The 25,552-nt window shown below is 38.4% G+C and overlaps 2 protein-coding genes across 3 annotated transcripts; one reads left to right on the top strand and one right to left on the bottom strand.

Moving 5' to 3' along the window:
- Window positions 1-26: 26 nt before the first annotated feature.
- Window positions 27-16,847, top strand: LOC135467163 (tubulin-specific chaperone E-like). Its single transcript, XM_064744929.1, is given in 15 exon segments — window positions 27-103; window positions 2,099-2,206; window positions 2,631-2,715; window positions 3,438-3,638; window positions 5,148-5,439; window positions 7,557-7,729; window positions 8,324-8,409; window positions 8,412-8,452; window positions 9,668-9,817; window positions 10,111-10,264; window positions 11,522-11,587; window positions 12,405-12,458; window positions 13,477-13,527; window positions 13,627-13,673; window positions 14,175-16,847. Coding segments are annotated over 15 exon segments (1,611 nt in total). The 5' UTR covers window positions 27-87; the 3' UTR covers window positions 14,262-16,847.
- Window positions 16,848-17,577: 730 nt separating this feature from the next.
- Window positions 17,578-24,905, bottom strand: LOC135469236 (probable phosphoglycerate mutase). 2 transcript variants are annotated; one of them, XM_064747829.1, is made up of 7 exons: window positions 24,846-24,905; window positions 23,471-23,634; window positions 22,709-22,918; window positions 22,072-22,155; window positions 20,672-20,770; window positions 20,181-20,289; window positions 17,578-19,495 (listed from the first exon to the last, which is right to left on the bottom strand). In XM_064747829.1, exons 2-7 carry the CDS (start codon window positions 23,594-23,596, stop codon window positions 19,374-19,376), a joined length of 750 nt encoding a protein of 249 aa, XP_064603899.1. In that variant the 5' UTR covers window positions 23,597-23,634; window positions 24,846-24,905; the 3' UTR covers window positions 17,578-19,373. The 2 variants fall into 2 exon arrangements, with proteins under 2 accessions (XP_064603899.1, XP_064603898.1); XM_064747828.1 differs by having other exon boundaries at window positions 17,635-19,495; window positions 23,499-23,634.
- Window positions 24,906-25,552: the final 647 nt, after the last annotated feature.

The following is a 25,552-nucleotide window of genomic DNA, read 5'->3' as shown; positions in this document are numbered from 1 at the left end:
TAATCGCTATTGAACTGTCACTTTCGAAGCACGCAGCAACAGAGCCGGTCCATCTCGAACAGGAGCAAAGCGAGGCATACGATTTCCATGTCTGAGACGGAGTGTAAGTGACAGTATTACACGAAATGCTCTTACTCTTTTAGGGCTATTCGAGAGAGTATTTGATACAGTTGAGTTAAAGCTGTTTTGTAATAGCAGGTGACTCATAACGGTAAGCATGAAAATGTGTATGCTGTAGTGTATAGTGTATTTGACTCTGTCTTCGTCCCTACATTAGTACGTGGATGCATTTTACACAGCATAACCACAAATCCATCAAAAATAAAACTAATTTACCCCGAAAAATGACTTCATATTAAGACTTAACACTAACTAAATCCTGGTTTATTATTTTCTAAGAGAATGGCATTGATTAGAATCAACATCATGCAAAACTTGAGAGGGACATACCGCCGAATGAAATTCAAAATTTTTGATTTGGTTCGGTTAAAAACAAAAATGAGTTGCATTTGACGCTATTAAACTTTCTGGGCCTATATTTTCCACAAAATGTCAATTAAGAGAATTGCGAGGGGAAATTTGTCACTAAACTGTCCACCCAACGAGATAACATGCAAATGAGGCAGCGCAAAGATTCCCACAATACAATGCTTGCTCGTGGATCACACATATAAACAATCCTGTACGCTAGAAGTCTAGTAAAATTACAACACAATACCATGTCTAACATTTCAAATTCACTGAACATCTCCCGTCTAGATACCAAGGGGAGGTAAGTGACTAAAAAAAAATCAGACTTTCTAAATACAGCATCTTCAGTGAGTTGATGGTCGAAGGAAAACCTTCAAATAAAACTGAATATTCTATCATTCAATCAGTAGTCATGTGGAAGTCTCAACTTTCTGGGGATGATGTCTAAAATAGCAGCACAATTTTTTTTTTATGTCAGCTGTATGTCCCTTTAAATTTTTCACTTAACCACGCAACTTACATGTAAGACCTGTACCACATATAAATGACACCATACCCACATTTTTGTTAATTTCTGACTTTAACAGTAACAAAGCAGTCATTCAGATTTAACTGTTTATGTAATTTGCATGTCATGAGCTGTTAAGTGGTAAAAGGTGAGCCAGCATTTCAGGAAGCCAGCGAGATCACGCAGGTTGAGACGAAACAGGGTGGGGGCTTTTGCGATTTAATGGCAGCTGCTAACAGTGTTGTTGGTGCTGACACATCCAAGATGTGTATTCAGTCTAGCAAGTATCCTAAAATCTTGCCTTTTAGCTCTGTTAGTTTGCGAGAGCCCCCACCCTGTCTGGCCTACCCTGTCCGAAGTGCCAACTCCGCTAATTTAAGACCATTAGGGCATAAATTTGCAATTTCTCCAGGCATTACTCGCGCAGGCATAGCAGTGAAAATAATGTCTCTACATAACAAGTTTATACAAAACTTCATGGCAACATAAGTTCAAAACATGAGGCGGATTCAAATTTCTGTGAGAAAAGGTTCTCCAGATTATTAATAAACAATATAGTTTAGTTGCGGAGTGAGGTAACTCTTACCACAACACAGTTGACAGAGTTACGGAGAGGATTGAAGATCCCCAAATATGTCAGATTGACGGTAAGGAACGTGCATTTACCTCTGTTCACATGGGCATTAAATCTTCCCGGGCATAAATCGATGTGAGGTGCATCTTACAAATTAGCTAACCTGATTAGCCTAACCAAAAATAGTCTATAACACAAATTGAATAAAAAAGTGCCATCTTGAAAACTCACTAATGCCATGGTATAGACTCAGAAAATGTGATAATCTTTAATGAACAGACATGATTGCCTTGGACCATTTTGGATCAGCAAGTCTTACAACAGGTTAGTTAATTATGGAGACCACATGGTTGATTCCAATGTGTGCTGGGAAAGATTTAATGCCCATCAAATCTAAGGGTGGTAAATGTTCCTTACCGTCAATCAGACAAAATTGGGGCTCTTTATTGTTGTAACCCTCACAACTGCCATGCTCACTAAGAGTTTCCTTCACTGAAAACTACGATATTGTTATGAGCTCATGTATCATCTGTATGACATTGCAGGTGAGGTGATAAGACAGGATGGCAGCAAGCTTAAGACTGGAGACAGAGTGGAGTCTGAGGGGCACTTTGCCACTGTGAAATTTATCGGACAGGTTCCTCCCACAAATGGTATGTCATGACGATAATGTGTAAAGTAACTTCACATATTCATATAAACCAGTTTAAAATAAGAAAGCTAAAGTTTTCTTTTCTTTTTGTTTGTTTGTTTGTTTGTTTTTTTTCCTCATCCAAATGTATGGTCATATGGCTGTACCCTTTCAGTGGAATGAAACATACAATAGGTATGTGCAGCTGATTACGATGTGGAATTGTTATTAACAGTAACCTGAAAAGACTAAATAACCGGCATATGGTGAACATTTACATGCAGATAAAATACATATGGTGTACATTTACATGCAAATAACCTACATAAGGTGTACATTTACATGCAAATAACCTACATATGGTGTACATTTACATGCAAATAAGCTACACGTAGTGTACATTTACATGCAAATGCAATTTATTCTGTGTGTTGTGGTTGTTTCAGGCATTTGGCTAGGTGTAGAATGGGATGATCCCACCAGAGGAAAACATGATGGTTCTTACAAAGGGAAACGTTACTTTCACACAATGTAAGTATAATTCCAGATAATTCGGCCCCAAGACTAACCATGTGTACTAGAATTAAATACGGTACAAAACCTGCTCCCAAGTGGTCAGTCATTCTTTAATCACTTGTCAAAAAATCAATGAAACAATACATACATGTATTCTGATGATGTTTTAGGAAATGAGTCAAAAAGCTTACAATGTAGCTTACAATGTTTGTTAAACTATTACATCTTGTTTCTTGTGTTGTTTTTCTGACTGAGTGATTGAGTGTGACATTCAGATGAGTGGGGGTATTGTGCAGTAAATCTCTTCATGAATTTTGATGTCCCAGATTTCAGACATGGCACTTTGTGACCTTACAGTTGTTTCATTCACAGGGCACACATGCCTTAGCCCTATCCACAGAAACTGCGCAAATTTGTCTGCCTTTCCTGTACTTGGGCTACATTTGTGAGGCTGTTTATGGTGGTCTTAGATAAAGTTCCGTGGAGATAACTTGCCTTCATCAGGATACACACCTAACTCACTCCGCTAAAATGGGAAAGGTGTGGTAAAGTCACCTATTTTCTGGCCAGACTGGTGTTTTACTCTGAAAGTAGGCCCACTTGAATAAGTGAAATGTTCTTGAATGTGGTATTTTAACCAGAAATCCAGATCTTGGTCATTGAACAGTCTCATAGTATCCACAAGCTCCTCGATTAAAGTTGGTAAGTAAGTCTCACTTTCACATTCTGTTGATTAGGGCACCAACTGCAGGATCATTTATTCGCCCCAAGAAGGCAAACCTGGGAGTTCCATACATCAGAGCAGTTACAGATCGATATGGCAAAATTTCTGGAGAGAATGCTGGAATTGACACAGAGCAGCTCTATGTGCAGGGGCCTGCTAGCCAGCGGACGTTTTTGGAAGTTGTCGGAGCGAAAAGTGTAAATGAGAAGCAAAGGTGAATTGAACTTGGCAGTAACATAACTCTCTATTAATAATAACATTGTTTTGTGTACACAGGTAATAACATTTCTGTGGAAATTTAAATCAAAGATCTCAGAAAGAATGTTTTTGATAATGTCAAAATATGAACAAGGGTCTGTACAGTTTCATACGTGGGATGATTATTTATATTTATTTTACTTCAAAAGATGTGTACAGGAACACAGTTCTGATTATACATGTCTGTGGCTGTTATTTCTGTTGGATCCTCGATATTCCATTTTGAAACATACACTGAATTGCAGACCGTTACATAATTTCAAGTTTATCATTGTGGGTAAAAGTGCCTGATGTGTGTGATGTTGTACTTGGTAAACATGGTCAATTTACGCTTTTGGAAAATGGTTTCCCAACTTTCCCCTTTAGCTTAAATGGTAACTGACTTACATTACATTAGAACTTACAAAGAAATTAGTACAGTGCACTGATGATGTATGAAATCAGGAAATCATATTTAGGCACATCTACTTCAGTGCAGCAAAACCCAGAGTGTCATGATATAGCACTCAATCAATCCTGTCTAATGGACAAGGTATAGCCAAAGTGGGGGATCCAATCTGTATCGGGTCATACCAAAGATTTTAAACATGGTACTTGTTGCCGCCTCACTTGGTGTTGACCTGGTGTCAGTATAATATGTCAGTGTCATGTTTCGTGTCTTTAGCATGGTACTTCAGTGACTCGCCCTGCTGCAAGAAGATAGTCTATGTACCCACCCCTTGTGACTCTCCGCCGTTATATGACTAAAAAATTGTTAAGTACAGTGTAAAACCCCAAGCATACATATGTATGTACATGTACATACATATAACCAAAGCTAGGTTAAGTGTGCAAACTGTTAAAGGAGAAGAAAACATAAAAATGTGCCAAAGTCAGATGAAAGAGTGTCAAAACTTACTTATATATGTGGTCTTAATATTTTTGTCAGTTTTTATTTCAGGAGAAAAGGGTATTTGAAAATATTTTTGTGTGGTGGGTATTTCAGACCACCTTTTGGTATTTTAATTTATCATCGTTACGTAGGAATGTTCTAAGTAAGGATGTGATGCACACCCAATAAATTTATTTTAATGTAAATTTATTTGCATCCAAACATATGCACTTAATATGAATTATGAAAATATTTCTGAATATTTTAAAAATATAAGCAGGATCAAAATCCAGGTTGAACACATTCGGTGGCTGTAAAGACCAAATCCTAGTGTAAATATTATTATTAAAGAATGTGTTACATCATCATTTATAACATTATTACATAAAGACTATATATACCAGAAGGTATGCTTATATACCCACCATGCAAAAATTGTTTTCAAATGTCTCTTTGTCTGTAGAGAAAGATCCCAAAAAATTTTTAAGAGAACAATTACAACTAAATGTTCACAATCTTTCATCTGAGCTTTATTTAATTTCTAGGTTTTCTCCATCTTTAAGGAATTTCTTGGTTCTTGTTTTCTCCTGACAGTAAATTGGATCGCCTTGAGGAGGCTGTACTTCGTGACATGTTTGTGTACGGGCCAGGATTGATGACCGACATACACCAACGTACTCCAAACATCAGAGAATTAGATCTGTCCAAGAACTTGCTGTCTTCCTGGGAAGATGTGGCCCTGTTATGTTCATGGCTGCAGAGACTTGAGTGTCTGAACATTAGCGAAAACAAACTCAGGATTCCTGCTGATCCCCATGAGTTGGCCTCCTCTTTCCCAGTGTTAAAAACCGTCTATCTGAACCGGATGGGATATGATTGGTCAGAAGTAAGATGCACGCAGTAGCTCGCTTTCGGGCTGTTTATACGTTCTTTTTAACTTTCTGTACAAAAATCTAAGCAAATTTAAAATTTTGTCTGAAGTCAGAGCTGGCTTTGTGGAATCTGTTCTTGGAGTTAAAATGAAACTGGTCTCAATTTTGCTTCTTCCAAAATGACACAGAAATTTGTGGGAAAGTTGACAAAACAGCGTCAGGGTCTGTAGGGAAATCTGATCAGAGAAGTTGAATAGCGCACAGCAAGTGGTTGATCATTCTCACCCATAGAAGTATAGACAATATTGAAAGTCGTCACGTGTCAACTGGCCAGGGCCTGGTATGCACTCTCTTCAGTGAAGGGGTGGCGTAGGCTTTGAGTCAAACTCACAAGGCAAAAATGTAGGCCCCTTCACTCAGCTGATTTCCCAAGTCACATTGTCTTTTGCGTAATATCATTCGTTCACTACAAGCAATGACGGATTGTGAAACATTGTAATAGCTTATTAAACAACTGTATTTATTACATGAGCTCATCTGTAAGAGTTTGTGCAACAAACCAACAGCACGTGCAGGTACAGCGAACATGTTAGCGAGACACTAAATTTCTACTCAGACCTTGGTTGTTCTTGATAGCATGTGAGCTGATGCAGATTGAGGTAATATTAGTTGTCTGTTGCAGGTAACCGAATCAACAGGCTATAATCGGTCCTACTCAGACTTTTTGGTGGGGGGGGGGGGGGGGGGGGTGGGTGGGAGCGGGTGGTTCTAAGAATTTCTTTTTTGTTCTTCTATTATCTAACAATGGCATTCTTTGTGTGGAAATTTTAGGGAGGAAGGGTCAGTCTAAAAGTGATTGAGTGGTATTCAGATATAAATAGCTGAGGTGTATTGATATGCGAAATCGCAACTTCACTTAGCTCTGGGTATAGTATAGGGAGGTTCCAACATTGTTTGTAGGAGCTGCCAATCACAGAGACTAGATCCGACCATTTTTTAAATTTTATCCCACCCAACATTCCGTTCATACAGGGCATGCAATTCTTAAACAGAATGTTGGGTAGGACAAAATTTTCACGGCCCATCACCTTGCCCGAAGTTGAAAAAAAAAAATTCCAAACATGGCAGACGTTTATTTGAGTTGTCCAGTTCAAAAGTTTAAACGGCTGGATTACTGTTGAAAGATGGTTTACCATTGCTGGCTTTGACATATTACATTTCAGGCGTTTTTAGGGAATCCGTGGTTAGCAAAAAATAAATTAGGATTTGAGCTGGTATTTTTAGTGAAATTGCTCACGTGGAAATTGCTCACATGGAAGTGTATATGAGCAAAGCTGGGTGTGACACTGGGAACGTCCAGCTTATCTTTGGGTTAGAGTCAGAATAGATTAAGCCTTGCATGAACACAATTGTTACAGTAAGAAACTGGTAACGGGCATCCATTTCCACATATGCGAACACAGTGTTCAATCCGCGCATGTTAGGTTTATGATAGCCATTTTATGAAATCGGGAATGTCTGCAGATTGTTCTTGTCTAACACTTCTGAAATGGGATAACGAAACACCATACGCATGAGGCATGGAAAACTTGCCCCTGTATTTTATGGGAGCCCAAAGACAGATACTTGTCAGCCAGGTCTTTATTGCTGAAATACATTTGCCTGCTGATTTGTTACATTTATTTTAGCAGTGGACGGTGAACAGACAATTGTGTAAACAATTGTGGCTTGATACTTTCTTGATTTTGATTCGTATTTAAAAATAAAGGTGTTGTCAAGCCTGTGCCCACCGGGCTACATTTATCTCACCATGCATGTGCACCTCACTCCCGTGGTGAGGCAAGCAAACAATGGCCCACCTCCACCATTTCTACACTGTTTTAAGTTTCGACCATTCGATGTGAAAGTGGCAAACTTCAAGGTTTGGCACTCAGCTTGTAGCAGAAGCTCAGTGAATTACGGTAGTCAAGAAAGATCGGATCAGCAGAAAACTGCTACAAGTCATGCAGTCAACATGTGCGTAGTACCTTGACATAAGTAAACTTAGTTTCCGACATACACTTACATGTACATGGATTATTCAGTGGCCTTTAATTTCAGTAACACAGTATTTTTCATCTTTGACCTTCAGATTTTGCAGTGTACATTGATGTTTCCTCATCTCTCTGACCTGCACGTTTGCTTCAACTCTATCCGAAAATCTCACACATCCGGAACGCAACTTTCACATCTTCAACTGCTGAACTTAGAAGCTAATTGTATAGAAAGCTGGGGAGAAATCCTAAATGTTGGCTGTTTGTCACAGTAAGTACTTACCTAAACATTGGGCTGGGATAGTGGTTAAGGCTGCTTCAGTGCCCCCCAAATTATATGATGTAATTCCCTTGTGTCTAATATTGACCTTAAATCCTAAAATATTCATTATGTTGACCAAAACATATGGGGTTTATCGACAGCTTACTTGTAGTCAGCTGGCACATGTAATCACAGGGGGAAAGCAGTTTTATTATTTAATCTTGTGAGATGGCACTAGTGGGAAACAGAACTTCAAAAAAACAGAAACAGAACCGTGCACAAAAGATTGTTAGCGCCTCATGTGCAATGTTACAGCCTGTTAGTTTCTGCTGTAATGTTGGCTTTATTGTGACATCCTAATGATGAGCTCCATGGGAAATGAACGTCTGATATCATTAAAATGGCTTCAAGATCACACTGCAGGGCTTTTGACAGGTCCCCACTGAGTTCACAGTCAAAATGTTTGCAGCATTGTGTAGACTGAAGAAGGCTATATGCCTCTGATGTATAGTGATGTGTGTTTTTTTGTGCCGAGTTGACTGTTGTTCACCACTAACTTAATATCACGTAATGCTGATTGAGGCTTCCTTTGGTTGTTTACAGATTAGAAACCCTCATAGTCAATGGCAATCAGATTGATGGTATATATTTCCTGGATGTTAGTGATACACAGAAGACGGAGCTTTTCCAAAGCTGAAATCTTTGTCAGTTGCTCGGAATAAGATATCTGAGGTAACTATTAATGGAAAGCATTGCTGAAGTTCTACTTAAACTGAAAGAAACAATAACAAAACATGAGACAGGCATGCAATACTGGGAAGATCACTAAATATATATATATATATATATAATTATATATATATATATATAATATATATATATATACAAAACAATCTTTAAAACCTTTTTGAATCAGTAAAATGCAGTCATACATTTGAGTTTATATACTGTAGGCATTTTTGACATCTGTAGGTGTAAGAGACATCACATGCATGGGTATGTTTTACCATATTATAGCATGGCATCCATCTGTAAACGTTTTGCCATTGTAAACACTATATACTTGAACTGAGTCACTTCACTGGGAGCTTCTAATCTTGAGGTGCATTATGAACTACCCTAATTCCTCAGCCTTCTCACATGTGGATGATCAAAACTACCAGTGTAATTTATGCACATTTTAAATTTGATTTTGGATACAAAACTGGAATGGACAGTTTCAGGATTTCAGAAAAAGTGTAATTTTTTATCAGCCTACACAGAATAATGCCTAGCTCAAATGTGCTTCAGTAAACACCTTGCAAACATGCGAAAAGGTTGAAGAATTAGATTATGACTGACCCATTAGCTTAGTAGAAAATGGATTGTGACAACCTTTGCACAGTTATACCCTGTGCTTTTGGAATGAGTTATGTGTTAAGTACAACGTAAAACCCCAAGCATACATATGTACATGTATAAGAACAAATGTCTTCACAATAACAAATATATAATTTATTTATTTATTTGATTGGTGTTTACGCCGTACTCAAGAATATTTTCACTTATACGACGGCGGCGAGCATTATGGTGGGAGGAAACTGGGGCAGAGCCGGGGTAAACCCACGACCATCCGTAGATTGCTGTCAGACCTTCCCACGTACGGCCTGAGAGGAAGCCAGCATGAGCTGGACTTGAACTCACAGCAACCACATGGTGAGAGGCTTCTGGGTCATTACGCTGCGCTAGCGTGCTAACCGACTGAGACAAATATATAATCCATAAATCCCACAGGCACTTAACAAATGTACGTTGTACCATAATTAAGAAAAAGAACAATAACAAAAAGTAAATGTATTTTCAAATATAGCATTCAGTAACCTGATTTTAGCTACCTTTATCGTTTGAGAGAATGTGTACAAAAGTGTCACAGAAAGACAGGTACTAGGTGTATTTATTTGCTTTCAGTGGAGCAGTATCAATGAGCTCAACAAACTGAAGTGCTTGACTCATCTGAATGCTAAGGATAACCCCATCTTTCAGAGTGATGTGGAGGCTAACACTAGGCAACTGTTGATTGCTAGAATAGCCCATCTTAAGGTCTTCAATAGGTCACAGGTAATGCTCTGACATTGTATACACAGGTGAACAGTAACTTTGATTGCATCCAAAGTGCAGAAAAAAAATAGAGGCTATGAAATGTACATGAGCTAGGAAAACAAATTTTGACGTATATTTGTAATACAAATGGCATAATTTGGATTTTAAAATAAATAATTCAGAAAATATCCAAACTTGAATGGTAATTTATTTCATTTTTCTCTTTGCAGTTATACAACAGAATTAAATGTTCCTTTTTTCCCCATTGTCTCGCTCTTTGATATTTTATTTTCTTTTTTTATGGTTTTCAGATAACAGAAGATGAAAGAAGAGGAGCTGAAATTGATTATTTAAAAAAGTTTGGCAAAGTATGGCTGGATGCAGGGGGTAACAGAGAGCCTGAGAAAAACTGCCCCAGTGAGGAGTTCTTGTCTGCCCACCCACGTTACATGGAACTGGTGGAAAGTGAGTCAGCAGCATTATCTTACAGTCATTGATGTAGCCTTTATCATGCTTATTTTTCACCTGGATTTCAGTATTATACAATTAGAGAAAATGTCATGTTGAAAAGGTCAGACACGAATATTTCCCATCAGTAGAATGGCTTTGAGATCTTTCTGCCGAGGCATTTGCCTAGTCAATATTAGAAACCAGGACACCTAGTTATCAACCAATTAAACATGTCAGATGAGGGTATGTAAGACCATATGTGAATCCTGTTAAATTACATTGAATATAACACATATGATATTAACAACTCATAGAGCAAACTGTGAATTGTGCATGCTAGTGGTTTGTGTGCCAGCTTGGCGCAGTGACTCAGAGCCTCTCACCAATGCGGTCTATGTGAGTTCAAGTCCAGTTCATGCTGGCATCCTCTTTGGCTATACGTGGGAAGGTCTACCCGCAACGTTTCCCCCGCGCTTTTCCTAGTTTCCTCACACCATTATGCTGACCCTCATCATATAAGTGAAGTGTTGTTGAGTACGGCAAAAAAAAAAACTGTAATCAAAGAAATGTAAGAGAGAATTAAAACCTGAGTAGTTAATGAACAAACAGACTTTGAACAAATGTCTTTAGGTGCAGAAAACCCACAAACTTGTCACATACAGTTTCCAATGGAAAGCTGTACAAATAACAAGTGTTGTAGTAACTTTTAGAATGCATACAGTACCATCATATTTGGCAACGAAAGCTAATATTTACGCTAATTTAGCAGAATCTGTCTTGGATAATTTTTTCACCTATTTGTATTTTATTGGGATGAGGTGCATTATAAATACTCCACTCCTCCAATAACTTCATAGGATGTGTTTCTGTACAAGTTCTTCTGTGGGACAGATGCTCACTTGTATAAGTGGGACAGATGCTCACTTGTATAAATGGGACAGATGCTCACTTGTGTAAGTGGGACAGATGCTCACTTGTATGAGTGGGACAGATGCTCACCTGTATGAGTGGGACAGATGCTCACTTGTATAAGTGGGACAGATGCTCACTTATATAAGTGAAATATTATTGATTCACAGCATAAAACTCCAATCAAAAAATAGCAAAGACACCTTTTGTGCCCCTCAGAACCTGTTCTTCTCATATCCCAGCAGTGCCTACATGGTAATATTTTACGAGTTGAAATAAAGCACATGTATGTATGTAGTTGTGAAAGTAGGTGTTGGCGGCCGAGATTGGTTTGTCATATCCTGCGTCACTCTTCATTTTCAGGATTGGGTGCACCAGAAGACTCAGAACTGAAAGAAGAATCTAAAACCCTGAAAGACAGCCTTATCAGTATCCTTGACAAAGTTCTGCTATATACATGTATACAACCAATTTTTTTCATCACTATTTCACCTATTTCAGTGCCAGTGTATCTTTTTGACAAGACCCAACACGAAACAAAAATAATATTATTTAGAATAATTCTGTAGGGGTAATCCTCCATGCAGTAGGACTGCTTTTGTAAATGTATTCTAACAGCAGGTTGTTCTTTGTTGTTGTTGCCAAGAGGACCCAGGAGCCTCTCGCCAATACAGTCTTAAGTCAAGCTCATGCTGACTTCCCCTTTGGCTATACATGGAAAGGCCTGTCAACAACCTTTGGATGGTTGTGGGTTTCCCAAGGCACGTCCTGGTTTCATCTCACCACCATCAGTATTTCACCTATTTCAGGTCCAATGTATCTTTGGGCTGCTTTTTTGTAAATGTATTCAAAGTGATTTTTCTGATGGTCTGTGGGTCAGGTTTTTTTGTAATTTGCTCATATTTTTAAAACTAAATTCTGCAGATGAGAATAATGAAACTCCAGGATTACATTGAGTATATGAGTGACCTGTAGTTAGTGCATATCTTTTGGTTTAAGAAAGACTTCATGTAAGATGTACTTCCTACTTTAAGTCATTTTCTGGTGAATATCTTTTGCGAATCACATCCAAGTTTTAGTGCATCAAAGCAGCAATATTTAAATGAAAAGTTACCTAGAATTGATTTATAAATGAATGTGTCCTTAGCGCCCTTCTTTATGGTCATGTTCTTGTTGGGTGGATTTTAATTTTAAGAAATCAGACATTAGACTTATTCACTTGGTATTCCTTGATTTAAGCAATCAGATGTCGGCATCGTCAGCTCCCAAAATGACAAAATGCTGAAGAAGAAATTACCATGTAAGAGTGATTTACATAAACCTTTTACTGTTGAAATTCTGTTTGAATTTTCGGTTGTACTATGTGTTTTTTCCCAGATAAATGATCTTGTGCAGGCCTTGTAACTTTTGATTATATACCATAATGATGTTTCTTTCCTGAACTTGGGTCTAAAATTGCAAAGGGTTTTAATCTGAAACTAAGTTATCAGAATAAAGACATGTTGGTGGTTGTGTTTTTGTGGGGGGTTTTTTTGTGTGTACTTGTAGATGTCTAGATGTGATGATGTATTAACAATCAACAATAATGTGTTGTATGACCCTGCACAGTGAACAGGTTTGTCATAAGATTGTTATTCACTTTACTTCCATACGGATAATGTTGTATAATACTCCTCACACAGTGGGCATGGCTATCTTTATGGAGGTACAGTGTATAACATTGAGGATACTGCATAGTCAAGGTTGAGTATCATAAATATTTATGATATGCTTTGCATCTCATGGGCTGTCATTTTCACTTCTCACTGGAAAAATATTTATGATATTGAACCTTCACTGTTCAATATCCTCTATTTATTATTTATATAAAGGTGAAATGTCAGGATTTCCGTCACTGATAAAAGTGATATCTCCCTGACTAAAGTTAGATATCACTTTTGTATTATTTATAGTTTGACAATGTCATGGTTATGTGTATTTGAACAAGTTTATAAAAGCAATGTTCTTAGCTGTTGGCCTTCACAGACTTGTGTATATAGCATGGCGTCGCACATGACATCTTGTATGACGTCATGTCGTGTTGCGTAAAGTTGACTAAATTTGTATTATGACGTCATTCTGCTAAGCTTGAATTGGAAGGTTATAAAACAAAATATTTCTTCGTGACGTCATGGCATCGGGGTGTGTAATAACAAAAGTGATACCTAACTTTAGTCAGTGAGATATCACTTTTATCAGCGACGGAAATCCTGACATTTCACCTTTATATGAATAATAAAATGAAATATTACATATGAATGTTGTGTGATACTCCACAGTGAGCATGTCTGTCCAGAAACTGAAGACGCTAATCCAGAGGACTGTTCCACGTGACTTCTGTCGATCTTAAGCTGTACTACATCAGCCAAAAGGTAAGTAAATAATTTCTGCATAAATCAAAATGCTGTGGTTTCTTAATTCACTTGCAGTTCAGAATGTTGGAGAGACCCCGAAGAAGATCGTTCTGCTGGGATTAGTATTGTGGTAGATTGTAGTTATACCTGGTCTGGTCATAAAGCTGAGATATGACTAAGATAATTATAAAAGCAACACTAAACCTGGAAATCCCTAAAGAAAAAATTTCAGCTGTGAGGTCATAACCATCCAGTGTTCATTTGAAAAGTTCTCTGACTTCAGTTCATCCAGTTGATTTGTTCATTTATTTGATGGTGTTTTACGCCTTCTCAAGACTATTTCACTTATATGACGGTGGCCAGCATTAGCAGACCATCTGCAGGTTGTTGGCAGACCTTACCACGTACGAAGGAGAGGAAGCCAGCATGACCTGGGTTTGAACTCCCAACAATCACATTGTTGAGAGGCTCCAAGGTCATAGTGCTGTACTAGCATGCTAACACTAGGCCATAGGGGCCCCTCATCCAGTTGACAAGTTCAAATCAGTTCTGTTGTTCTCTATTGTGAAAGCATCTCTTTAAACATGCATTAATTTAAGCTTTTTTTTATTTTTCAAATGAAGGGGCTCGAGATTGAGATGGACAATGACCTGAAGGAGATTTCCTTTTATTCTATTGAAAATAGTGACACTATAAAGGCGGTCTGGTGATGCGTGTGGAAGGTTGAGGTATGCAAATTTGTACATGCCAAACCAGAGATGTTATAATGGAGTAAAACTGTAACATGTACAGTGGTACAACACCATGCATTACCATCAGTAACAGACTCGCAATGGTACCACAGGATGTGCATTTATATTAGTGACAGGCTTGCGGTGAGATGACAGGATGATGTCATGCATTTCCATCAGTGACAGACTTACAGTGAGACAACAAATTGTACATTTCCATCAGTGACAGACTTACAGTGAGACGACAGATTGTACATTTCCATCAGTGACAGACTCGCAGTGGTACCTCAGGTTGTGCATTTCCGTCAGTGACAGACTTACAGTGAGACGACAGATTGTACATTTCCATCAGTGACAGACTTGCGGTGGTACAACAGATGGAGTATTTCCGTCAGTGACCGGCTTGCAGTGGTACAACAGATTGTACATTTCCATCAGTGACAGACTCGCAGTGGTACAACAGATTGAGCATTTCCATCGGTGACAGACTCGAAGTGGTCAGTGACAGACTTACAGTGGTACAACAGATTGAGCATTTCCATCGGTGACAGACTCGCAGTGGTACAACAGATTGAGCATTTCCATCGGTGACAGACTCGCAGTGGTACAACAGATTGAGCATTTCCATCAGTGACAGACTCGAAGTGGTCAGTGACAGACTTACAGTGGTACAACAGATTGAGCATTTCCATCGGTGACAGACTCGAAGTGGTCAGTGACAGACTTACACTGGTACAACAGATTGAGCATTTCCATCGGTGACAGACTCGAAGTGGTCAGTGACAGACTCGCAGTGGTACAACAGATTGAGCATTTCCATCGGTGACAGACTCGCAGTGGTCAGCGACAGCGGTGATTTATACACCATTTTGATCAGATTTTGCCATTCAGAATTAGACATGAGCTTGTCCGGTTAGGTTTTGCTAATGATAGGATACTGAGTTGCTATGTATCCGTTGTTCATATTTGGGGTAAATATGGTTGTATATATGTACAGACATGTTCAGTGAATTTCTACTGAAGTTACAGCGAGTGTCACAATGAGTATGCTTTTTGTAGAGTGCAAATCTGATCAACTGTCACTGTGATTCAAACCATTCTGACCAATTCCCTGCAAGTACTTCAGTTACCTTGTTCTGGACAAATAGAAGAGTGTTATTTGAATGGGGTTAAATGCTGGCCATACTCAAGGTTATTTATACCTCCTTACAGAGTGATTCTTGGTTTCAATTGGTCAATACATGGTCACATGATATTCCGCAACAATCGTGCGCTCTAGCTGCTTCAGGCAACAATAGCCAACAATCACGTGATGCTCAGATTTTCACCTGAAGCAAGTCGTCTGTAGCAGGCAGGTGGTCGAAACCGAATTTCATACCTTAACAGCCATTACTGACACCAAATGAATAAGAGGAAATTTTAACTTCTAAACTGATGTATACAATCTTACTGGTACAGAATTTGTGTCATGTCATATCTCTTTACTGAATGTAAAATTGATGAGTTGTCACTATGGTTCAAAGTAACCCAATTAAATGACATTGGTAAACAAAATATTTCAACCTTTCAGAAAGCTGTTATTTGATTAGGATTTAATGAATTTCTCAAGAATATTTGACTTGTCAGTTTAATGGGTAGAGGAAACAAGAGAACATGGCACAAACCACCAACCTTTAGGTAAGCTGCCAAACGTTCCTGTGTCATGCATAGATTTTCTCCCTTTATGACACATCAAAGTGTAAATCATTTATGGAAGGCTAGTGATCCCCTACAAGATGAAGAAACAGGATAAACTTCTGAAAAACAGGACCAAACTTAGATTTGGTAGCAAGGCTCCGGAAATACCGTGTCTGTATGAGACACATGAATGTTAAACTCCAACTCAATACATGATGTACTGAAATCGTGCATTTGGTCATTTACAGTAAGTAATGTGTGCACACACGGCATCAGCAATGGAACATTCCCCTTGTGTCATGCTTCATATGCAGGTAAAACTTCAGGTCAATACATGCTGTACTTTTTGAGATACCAGCCCTAACATTTTGTTGAACATTGATTCTTTTAAACAATTCAATGAGTTAGGAAGCCAGTAATTTACAGTATTTAATATGTACACATCAAATCAATGATAATATATCCCCCCTCATGTTACTGTTCTCTGCATGTGTGCAGATTATGAGCTCAATATCAGCAGTACTGTTTGAGATACCGCCGCTAACATTTTTGCTAAACATTGCCTTCCGTTATTGGAGTGAGTGAATGCTTGGAGTTTAACGTCCTACTCAACAATTTTTCAGTCATATGGCGACGAAGGAATCCTTAGAATGCATGTAACGTGCCTCCTTTTTGCAGGACGGATTTCCACTGCTCTTTTATCTAGTGCTGCCTCACTGAGACACCTTACTGAAGGTTAGTAAGCTACCACGCCCGAGCCATCATACTGATACGGGTAAACCAGTTGTTACACTATCCCCTTCATGCTGAATGCCAAACGAGAAAGCTGCAATTTCCACTTTTAAAGTCTTAGGTGTGACTCAACCCAGGATTGACCCTGGATCTACCGCTCCCAGCGCGGACGCTCTACCAACTGTGCTAGCAGGGCTGGTCCCTGTTATTGGAAGACCGATGCCAACACTTAGGGTATGACATAAGTTAGGCAAGCTACAAGGCGACTTTTTTTTTTTTTTTAAGCGCTTTCACCATGACCAGTTATAGATTAAGTTTCAATTCAATCTGGCAAGACTGGAAGCCTGGAAGACTATCAACCTTAAAAACAAGACAAAACACCCAGAACTCGAACTTTATCTGATACTCGGCATGAAGCTATGTACAAGTTCCAAGTTTCAATACAATATGATGAGTAGTTTAATAAAACTGTCAAGGTTCAAATTAGGACAGACACTATATCCAGAGGGTTTTTCATTGACCTGTTCTTGTGATTGTATGTGGAACAAATAAACCATTTCCTGGACAAATGGGAGAGGTTTGTCGTCGCTTTGTTTGATGACTGAGCTGGGCGTAAATTACTGTGTGGGCAGAAATTAGTTTTACCTATAGTTTGGCGTGTAAAAAATGCACTTAGAAGAATGAGGCCTTAAAATGATGCATTTGGAGCACTTATGAAATTAATAAAACTTCACAAAAAAATCCTTTTTTTACTTGAGTGTTGTTTTACGCTGTACTCAAGAATATTTCACTTATACAACCACACAGCCAGTATTATGGTCAGAGGAAACCAAGCCCTGGAGAAACCCATGACCACCTGTAGGTTGTTGGCGGACCTTCCCACATACAGCAATCAGAATCAAGTGAATGTGTCGCCTGAAAAAAAAAAGCTGCATAAAACCAGGGTCATTAACTCTCCACACTCTGAGTGTCGTGTTCATGAGATTTACTGTATACTCCCTTTTTGTTTTCTTTTTAATCTTATTGTCTCAGTCTGACAATACATACAGGGTTATTTCACCATGAAATAAACACTAAATATGGAACCTAATCCTTTAGCATTGTCAACTATAAATGTATTCAAGAAATCCATTGTTCTCACACACCCAAAATACTTCATATCCTGCTCAACATCTGACTGTACATTTTATTTATGGTAAGCCTACTGATGTAACAACCGGTTCACGGTTAAAGGTACATGTACACTGAGATTCGACAGGCAGGTAATTCATTATTCACACATGCAAGATTCTTTCTTTAAAAAACACATTTTAACTACATAAAAATTTGATAATCTAGTATTCTTATTTCTAGTATATGCACTTTAGCTTACTGGGTACAGATGTACAAGGATGTAAGCAAATAATAACTTACAAGAAAACAAAATACTTACCAACTTAAATAACATATACTACTGGAATTTACTTCAATGCTAATTTATTCCACAGTTATTAAATTGTAATAAATTGTCAAAAGTCAGATTTTAAAAGGGTTGCGTAACATGAAAATACATGGAAAGGAGACTGAATTGTTTTTAAAGCACAACTTGTTTGTTTGTCCCACCTCAACAACCATGAACTTTACTGAACAAATATGATACAATTAAGATTTGTAAAGAGAATATGTGTACGTGTAGTTACTATAGTACATCAACTGAAAACTCGGCTGATAGCCCAGGTGAAAAACACTGCCGACAACAGTGACAACTATGCCTCAATCGAAAACATTTGCACATAAAATAAAGACATCATTTACAACCCTAAACACACTGAACATAACAAGCAAGATAAACGCTACGAAATTCTGTTCGGAAACTTATGGGAGCAGTCATTGTGTCAGTGAGCTCTCTCGTGTTTCAGTGGAGTTGCGGCCAAATCGGTAGGGCCCTAATGCTCAAAAACCCCTAAAGCTATTGTGTGGAATATTGAAAGTTCAGGCAGTAAGACTGACCAAAAATATCTATACAACTGATTGGTGTTGACTGCTGGGTGGACAAAAATAAGGCATCAACTGAGCCATGGCGGTCTGCAGAAGAGCCGTGCAGTATACCTATTCATATATCATTTCAAAAACTGATACCAACTTTATATTGGTCATATGACAGCCCACTTTTGACGTATAATATGTTCTAAATTAATGACTACATAGACAAAATCCTTAATTTGTCTCTTCCTTCAAATTACCGTCATCAGAGTTTTACATTCATTGTTCATGTGATGAAATAATGAACTTCATTTAATACGAGAAATTTGACTTAAGATCAGTACATGTAGGAGCATATTAAAGCACACCGGCTGCCTGAAATTCTAGCACAAAAACAAAAAGCCTCACCCCATTCGAAGGTGGGTGACATAATAAATATTTTGAGAGCAATACAATGGGATTTGTTAAACATTTCCCAATCAAATACAAAAAAAAAACAATAATAAAGTTGATAGGTAGAAGGAGATACATCCATATTTTCATTACTTATCCTTTAAAACAAGACCATAACTTAAAAAAAAAAAGTGACATTTTAACAGAATTAGCAAAATTAGAATATGAAAGTTCACTTCAGTCATATTAGTAAATTTTACAGTAAAATGAAAACAGCCCCGGGCATTTGTATTAATTGAGCCACTGCAAGCACTGTCGCTAAGGGTTTCACTTTGCCTTGCCTTGGTTGGCTACTCTATCCATGGCAGCTTTCACCTCCTCCTCACTGGCTAAGTAGAAGTGCCGTACAGGCTGAAGATTTTCATCTAACTCGTACACCAATGGGATACCTGAAGTATAAAAAGAAAAGTATATGAAACTTAAGTTTGCTGTGTCTGTAGAAGATAGCTGGACAGATTACCAAATTACACTTGCCCTGATTACCCTGGACAAACAAGTAATGGTCACTGAGATCAATAGGGGTTTTACAAAGGCTAGGTACACAGGTGTATTAAGTTTCATAAATATAAAAAAGAATTTTTCATCTATCTGAATGATGTTTTATACCATACTCAAGAATATTTCACTTATATGACAGAGACATGGTTTGAGGAAGGTTGCTGGCTGACCTCCCCATGTACGACCAGAGAGGAAGCCAACAAGAGATGGACTTGACCTCACGGCGACCACATTAGTGAGAGACTCCCAAGTCATTGTGCTGCGTGCCACACAAATCACTCTGCCACAGAGTCCCCACTATGAGTTATAGAGAAAATGTGTTTACCAGCCTGTCAAAAAATAAAACTTTAATCACCTAGTTGACATTAAGACAGTTGAAAATACACTGGGTGACCATACCTCACCATAGTCAGTTGGTTTATGTTAGGGAGAATTTCAGTAACAGGACAGAACTTCCAATGCAAAAGAGGTTAGTGGACACATGATGTGTTCTTGCTTCATGTTACTTGTATTTATCCTCAAACTGAATTGTCTGCATGCTGGCTGCTGGGTTTTATTGCGCCCAGCTGTTCGTACCTGTAGGGATGTTCAGGCCTGCTATGTCTGCATCAGAAATCTTATCCAGGTACTTGACTAATGCCCTCAAACTGTTTCCATGAGCAGATATCAGTACACGTTGTCCTGACTGAAAAGAACATTTTTTAAGACTTAAATTACCTTTCTCAGATTCATTTGAGCAATTTTATACCCATGACAGAGAACACTTAGTGAAAAAAAATAGCGCTGCTGACTTTCCATTTTTTTTGGTTGCATTCTGGGCATTTTTTTTTTTTTAGAGAAATACTTTTTTTCAACAGATGTTTTTAAAAATAAACCTTCTGGCATCACTGCCAAGATTTTTTCACCGGATGAAAAATTACGCCTGCGACATCATAAACCAGAGCCTACATTCACAACTTAATTTTAATCAATAACTTGTAAAAAATCATAAACCTATAGACTCAGTGGGTTAAACATGGGGTTAATCTTGAGCAGAAATCCTGAATGTGTACGTGCAGGTAGCATACCTTGATGGTAGGAACAATGACATCATGCCAGTAGGGTAGAGCTCGGAACACTGTGTCCTTTAGACACTCGCATGACGGCACAGCATTCTTATCCAAATGCTGAAAACAAACACACCTTATATATTCAACGGTGCTGAATTTTGTCAAGATACAATTCATTTACACATCTGTAGTTTTTAATCGTCAATCCTTTACGGCAAAGGAGTGTTGCTAGGGCCCTGTCTGTTTGTTCCCATTACTACAACCACCATCCCTTTGAAATTATTCAAAAGTTGCTGAAATGATATTTGGTTCTCATCAATGTGCCTTTTGACCTTTTCAGGTTTAAAGGTCATCTTTAATAATTTCTTTGCTGCATGTAACACAATTCTAGAAGAGAAAACAGGGTCACTCAGTTTGGATATAGAGGACTGTCCTGGATGCAAGGTAACAAAAGACAGTATGAGCTTTTACAGGCCTATAGGCTACAACGTAACAGTCAAAATGTTTGAGTGCAATAACCACAACATACCTATATATATATATACACACACACATACAGGGCTTGAAAATAAGGGTTTCAGCTTTCAAATGATGCTAGCCCTCATTGAATTTCATCATCCCTCCAAAATTTTACTTCGTTTTATACACCGAAGTAAATGTAATATGCAATTTTGCATTTTTTTTTTGTAATGAAGAACTCTGATCACTCGGAGATAGAACTTTATTCAATTATAACTGAGGCAAACTTTTAAGTCAAGTCAAGCATACGTGTGTCATTCATAAAATTCAAATATACCAAGGAGACATAGCGTAATGGTTTAACAATAAGAGCATCTTAAAAAAGGTTTGCGAATTGCGTCCCTGGAAAAACCCTGGAAACTGCCGATTTGTGTGAGCTGGCAGCCACCAAAACAAGCCAGTGACCTACATGACCTGGCTTAAGACTGGGGTACAAAATTTAATGTTATTGGAGCCAGCAACAAATGAAAATTTTGGTGATAATGAAGTTGGTGTGTGTTGGTTGTTGACATTCAGCTTTCTACAATAGGAGAAACTCAAAGCACACTTTACCGCACACTGGCACTGCATAACATTTCTTTTAGCATCACAACCACACTCTTCCTTCCACCCAATCTCTTCTAAATGATGGTGTGTAGCCTTCTCTGTCACATTTTTATACTGACGCCTATGCTCCTGTTGCAACACATCCAACACCCCCCCCCCCCCCAACCCTCTTACAAATACATGAAACGTACACCAACATTTTTCCTAACCAAAGAGAACTAGTAGCTTTTGAATTTACTAGCCCGTCAGCTGTTTTTACTCGCCATTGGCCAGCAACTACATTGTCTACATATAAATAGATGCTATACTGAGCCCTGATATACCAGATTCTCAAAATATCTCATTACACTCACACTATACTTGGGATCATTAGCAGCACTCCTGGGATCATCCTGTTCCAGTGGAGGTGGTGGTGTGTCGTAAGATCGTCTCCAGATCTGAAATGTCAGTACACTATAAAACAACAAGCCTTCAGGAAGTGGTGTTTCTTGTGCTGGAATTAAGTCTATACAATATGAGTGTGTTTGGCTGTTCTGATTTACATCTCCATGCTTTTATTTATTTATTTATTTATTTTTTTATTTGATTGGTGTTTTACGCCGTACTTAAGAATATTTCACTTATACGACGGTGGCCAGCATTATTGTGCTGGGGGAAACCCAAGACCATTCGCAGGTTGCTGACAGACCTTCCCACTTACGGCCAGAGAGGAAGCCAACATGAGCTGGACTTGAACTCACAGCAATCCATGGTTTTATAGCTGGGCAAAAACTACCTACCTACCTAACAAAAGATGCAGCTGCACAGATACTATTGAAACCATTCTGTGCAATATGTGCAGGAGCAAAGCCAAATAGCTATGGCTGAAATAATGATAATGCCATCCAAAACTGACAAAAAAGCCTGATATGAACTTAAATCTATAACTGGTCAGAGTTAAGCCATGTAGCAAGCTTCAATTCAATACAATAAACATTGAATGAGCCTTACCTTAACTTGGTCTTCCCCATGTTTAGCGGCCGTTTCTGATTTGTTCAGACCCTGAAGTCCTCCGTAATGACGCTCGTTGAGTCGCCAGTGCCTGTGTACAGGAATCCAGTGATTGTCCAGCTCGTCTTGGATAAAGAACAAGGTTTTGATCGCTCGCTTCAGCACGCTAGTAAAGGCAACATCAAACACAAAGCCTTTCTCTTTCAGCATCTTTGAACAAAGAAAATTATATGTTATTACTTACAAGCAAAGTATGGATGTATTTAGTCATAGCAGTATTGTTCATTTTTAATACACTGTATTACATATTAAGAAAGAACAAGTTTAAGTCACAAGAAATATTTATAATCTGACAACTTCATGGAAATCCTTGCAGCACGTCCATAGTCACTGCAAATAAAATCACTGTAACCCTTTAAAGTACCTCAACTGGGGTAACTTTCGTTTTCGTAAATTTTGATTCAAAAGAGCATGAATATTCTGCATGCAAAAGTGTTTACATCATGTTTTCAACTGGTTTCGTGGAACCCCAAGTTGTGTGGACGCACACACATACACACACACACAAATGATTTCAGTAAACCCCCAACCCCTCTTACTTCACTTCTAGGGTATCATCACTCTACATAAGAATACAGTTGTATGTGTCAATACTTTGTTAAATATCAACAATTAAGTTAAATACAAATCACACTGTGCTTTTGAAATTAAGTTCATAATTCATTTCTTGAGAACAAAAGTAACACACCTAAGCAAACTCACAACTGAATGATGTAATTCAACAACACACCTTCCCAGCATTTTTTGCCTCCTCGATCCCAGTTTCTGACAGATCTGCATCATACCAACCACAGAATCTGTTTTCCTTGTTCCAGCTGCTCTCACCATGCCTCACCAAGACAATTGTGTACTTTGCCATCTTGACCCTATAGTTAAAAAAGATACAGATACATGATCAAAGACTGTCAGTATCAACATCAACAACCTTGCCTCTGACAATCAGACAGCATATCACACATGTATACTCAAGTATATTCACCACTTTCACAGCCTCAGGGTAACACACAGAATTCCAAATGTTTAATAGGCCAAAACATATTCATTAACAGCAACAATATGAGTCTCTCACAGTCAGTCCCAGGATTATTTTCTGATTTCATCAAAATCAGAAAATACTATCAAGCATTTACTGCAGGCAGACAAACAGCCAATCAGAATAAAAAACACTACTTTGCAGGATACTAAAACGTCTCTTAAGCAATACATAGATCAAATAGTCATTTGTACATATACTATATTAATATTCTGAATGTATTTAATCTAAATTTATGCTTAAATAATCAGTTTTTCAAAATGCTGTTCTTTCACCAATTTTCAAAATTTTATTGTGCATGTGCATCAGTTACTATTTAAACTAAACATTGCGTTCAGAAAAACCCCGCCAGCTCACCTGCTACAGCAGTCAACTAGAAAATGGAACGAGAATAAAGATAAAGAAGTTGTAAAGTTTTGTGGTGGAAAAGAAGTCATTCATGCACAATGTTGAGCTATGTTAGACCCACATGGGTCTGACATTCGTTGTTGATGCTCAACATGCATGGCTGTACGGACAGTTTCAACACATTTGATCAGGGCTGAAAACTGCATTTGACTTTGACGTTGGTTTGGGGCCATCTTTGGCTGAACAAAATCTTGCCAAACCTGAAGTCTGAGCAATCTCGGACTAGAAAACTGTTTGACGCGACTTTCAGACTGACAGACCGGGTATAAATGTATATACACCCCTGGGAGATGACACCAGATCTAACAAAGCACTACCGTTTCGAGCTGGTCAGAACTGCTTGGCACATTAGTGCATCATCAGATCAGCTCCCGGTACCCTGGCATGTCTGGGAACTGAGTGATATTGTAATAAGCCGGCATGTAATAATATAAACATAATGTGAATGGAATTAGGAGTAGACATGTAGGCATGATTCGCTTGACAAGCCTGTGTATTCTGTTTACGTTCATCGCTGCCATTGTGAACAGTTTGTGTTCACTGCTGCGAGCCCAAGAAATTGTTTTGTAAGTATCTTTCAGTATCTCCCCCAGCTATATAGTATTCGAAGCAGAGTACCCTACTCCATCAGCCTACCTTTGAGTCTCACGGTGACCTTGACTGTGAAAACGACCTTGTCAGGGCATGATCCTGTGGTGTTCCCTCTCGCCCGGGACCAGCACCAGGAGGGTAATGCTAAACACTGATACTGCCTGTCTCTTACATCAAATAAAGCTACTTTATCACTGCGTGGTGCCCCTGTTATATTAGTCACAGTTCATACTTAAACCGACACATGTATTAATTAAATGAACATGTATTTTCCCCTGCATTAAAGAGCAGCTGCAGTTACAAAGTCTTTCCCTTCAAAAAGGGACTATAAAGATAAGGATCGGCATAATCAGGATTGGCTGTCTAAATAAATGAGTAGAAGTGAGTTCTGTAGGAAACGTAACACAGCAGCCACAACGTACAGCCATGACAGCAGTCAAGGACTACAATATAACAGAGCTCTATAGAACGAAAACGTGTTTGCAATTTAGCTCTGCAAACAATTCAAAATTTAAATCCTCATATAAAGTCATTCGGCATGAATTTGCCTCGTTATCGAATAAATATATATACCCCCGAAATTTCTTAATATGTGTGGATTGAAATTATTTTCTTGACGGCAAAATATAAACAAATAAACAAATAAATGAATAAATATATAAAACAGCACTAGTAGATGTAGCATTGGCTTTATAAAGGTACAGGGGCCTCCGTGGCTCAGTTGCTTAGCGCGTTAGCGCAGCGTAATGGCC

This window comes from Liolophura sinensis, chromosome 6 (assembly GCF_032854445.1).
Source record: "Liolophura sinensis isolate JHLJ2023 chromosome 6, CUHK_Ljap_v2, whole genome shotgun sequence".
Lineage (NCBI taxonomy): Eukaryota > Metazoa > Mollusca > Polyplacophora > Chitonida > Chitonidae > Liolophura > Liolophura sinensis.
The sequence above is the reverse complement of the archived record's forward strand: the minus strand, read 5'-3'. Positions and strand labels throughout refer to the sequence as shown.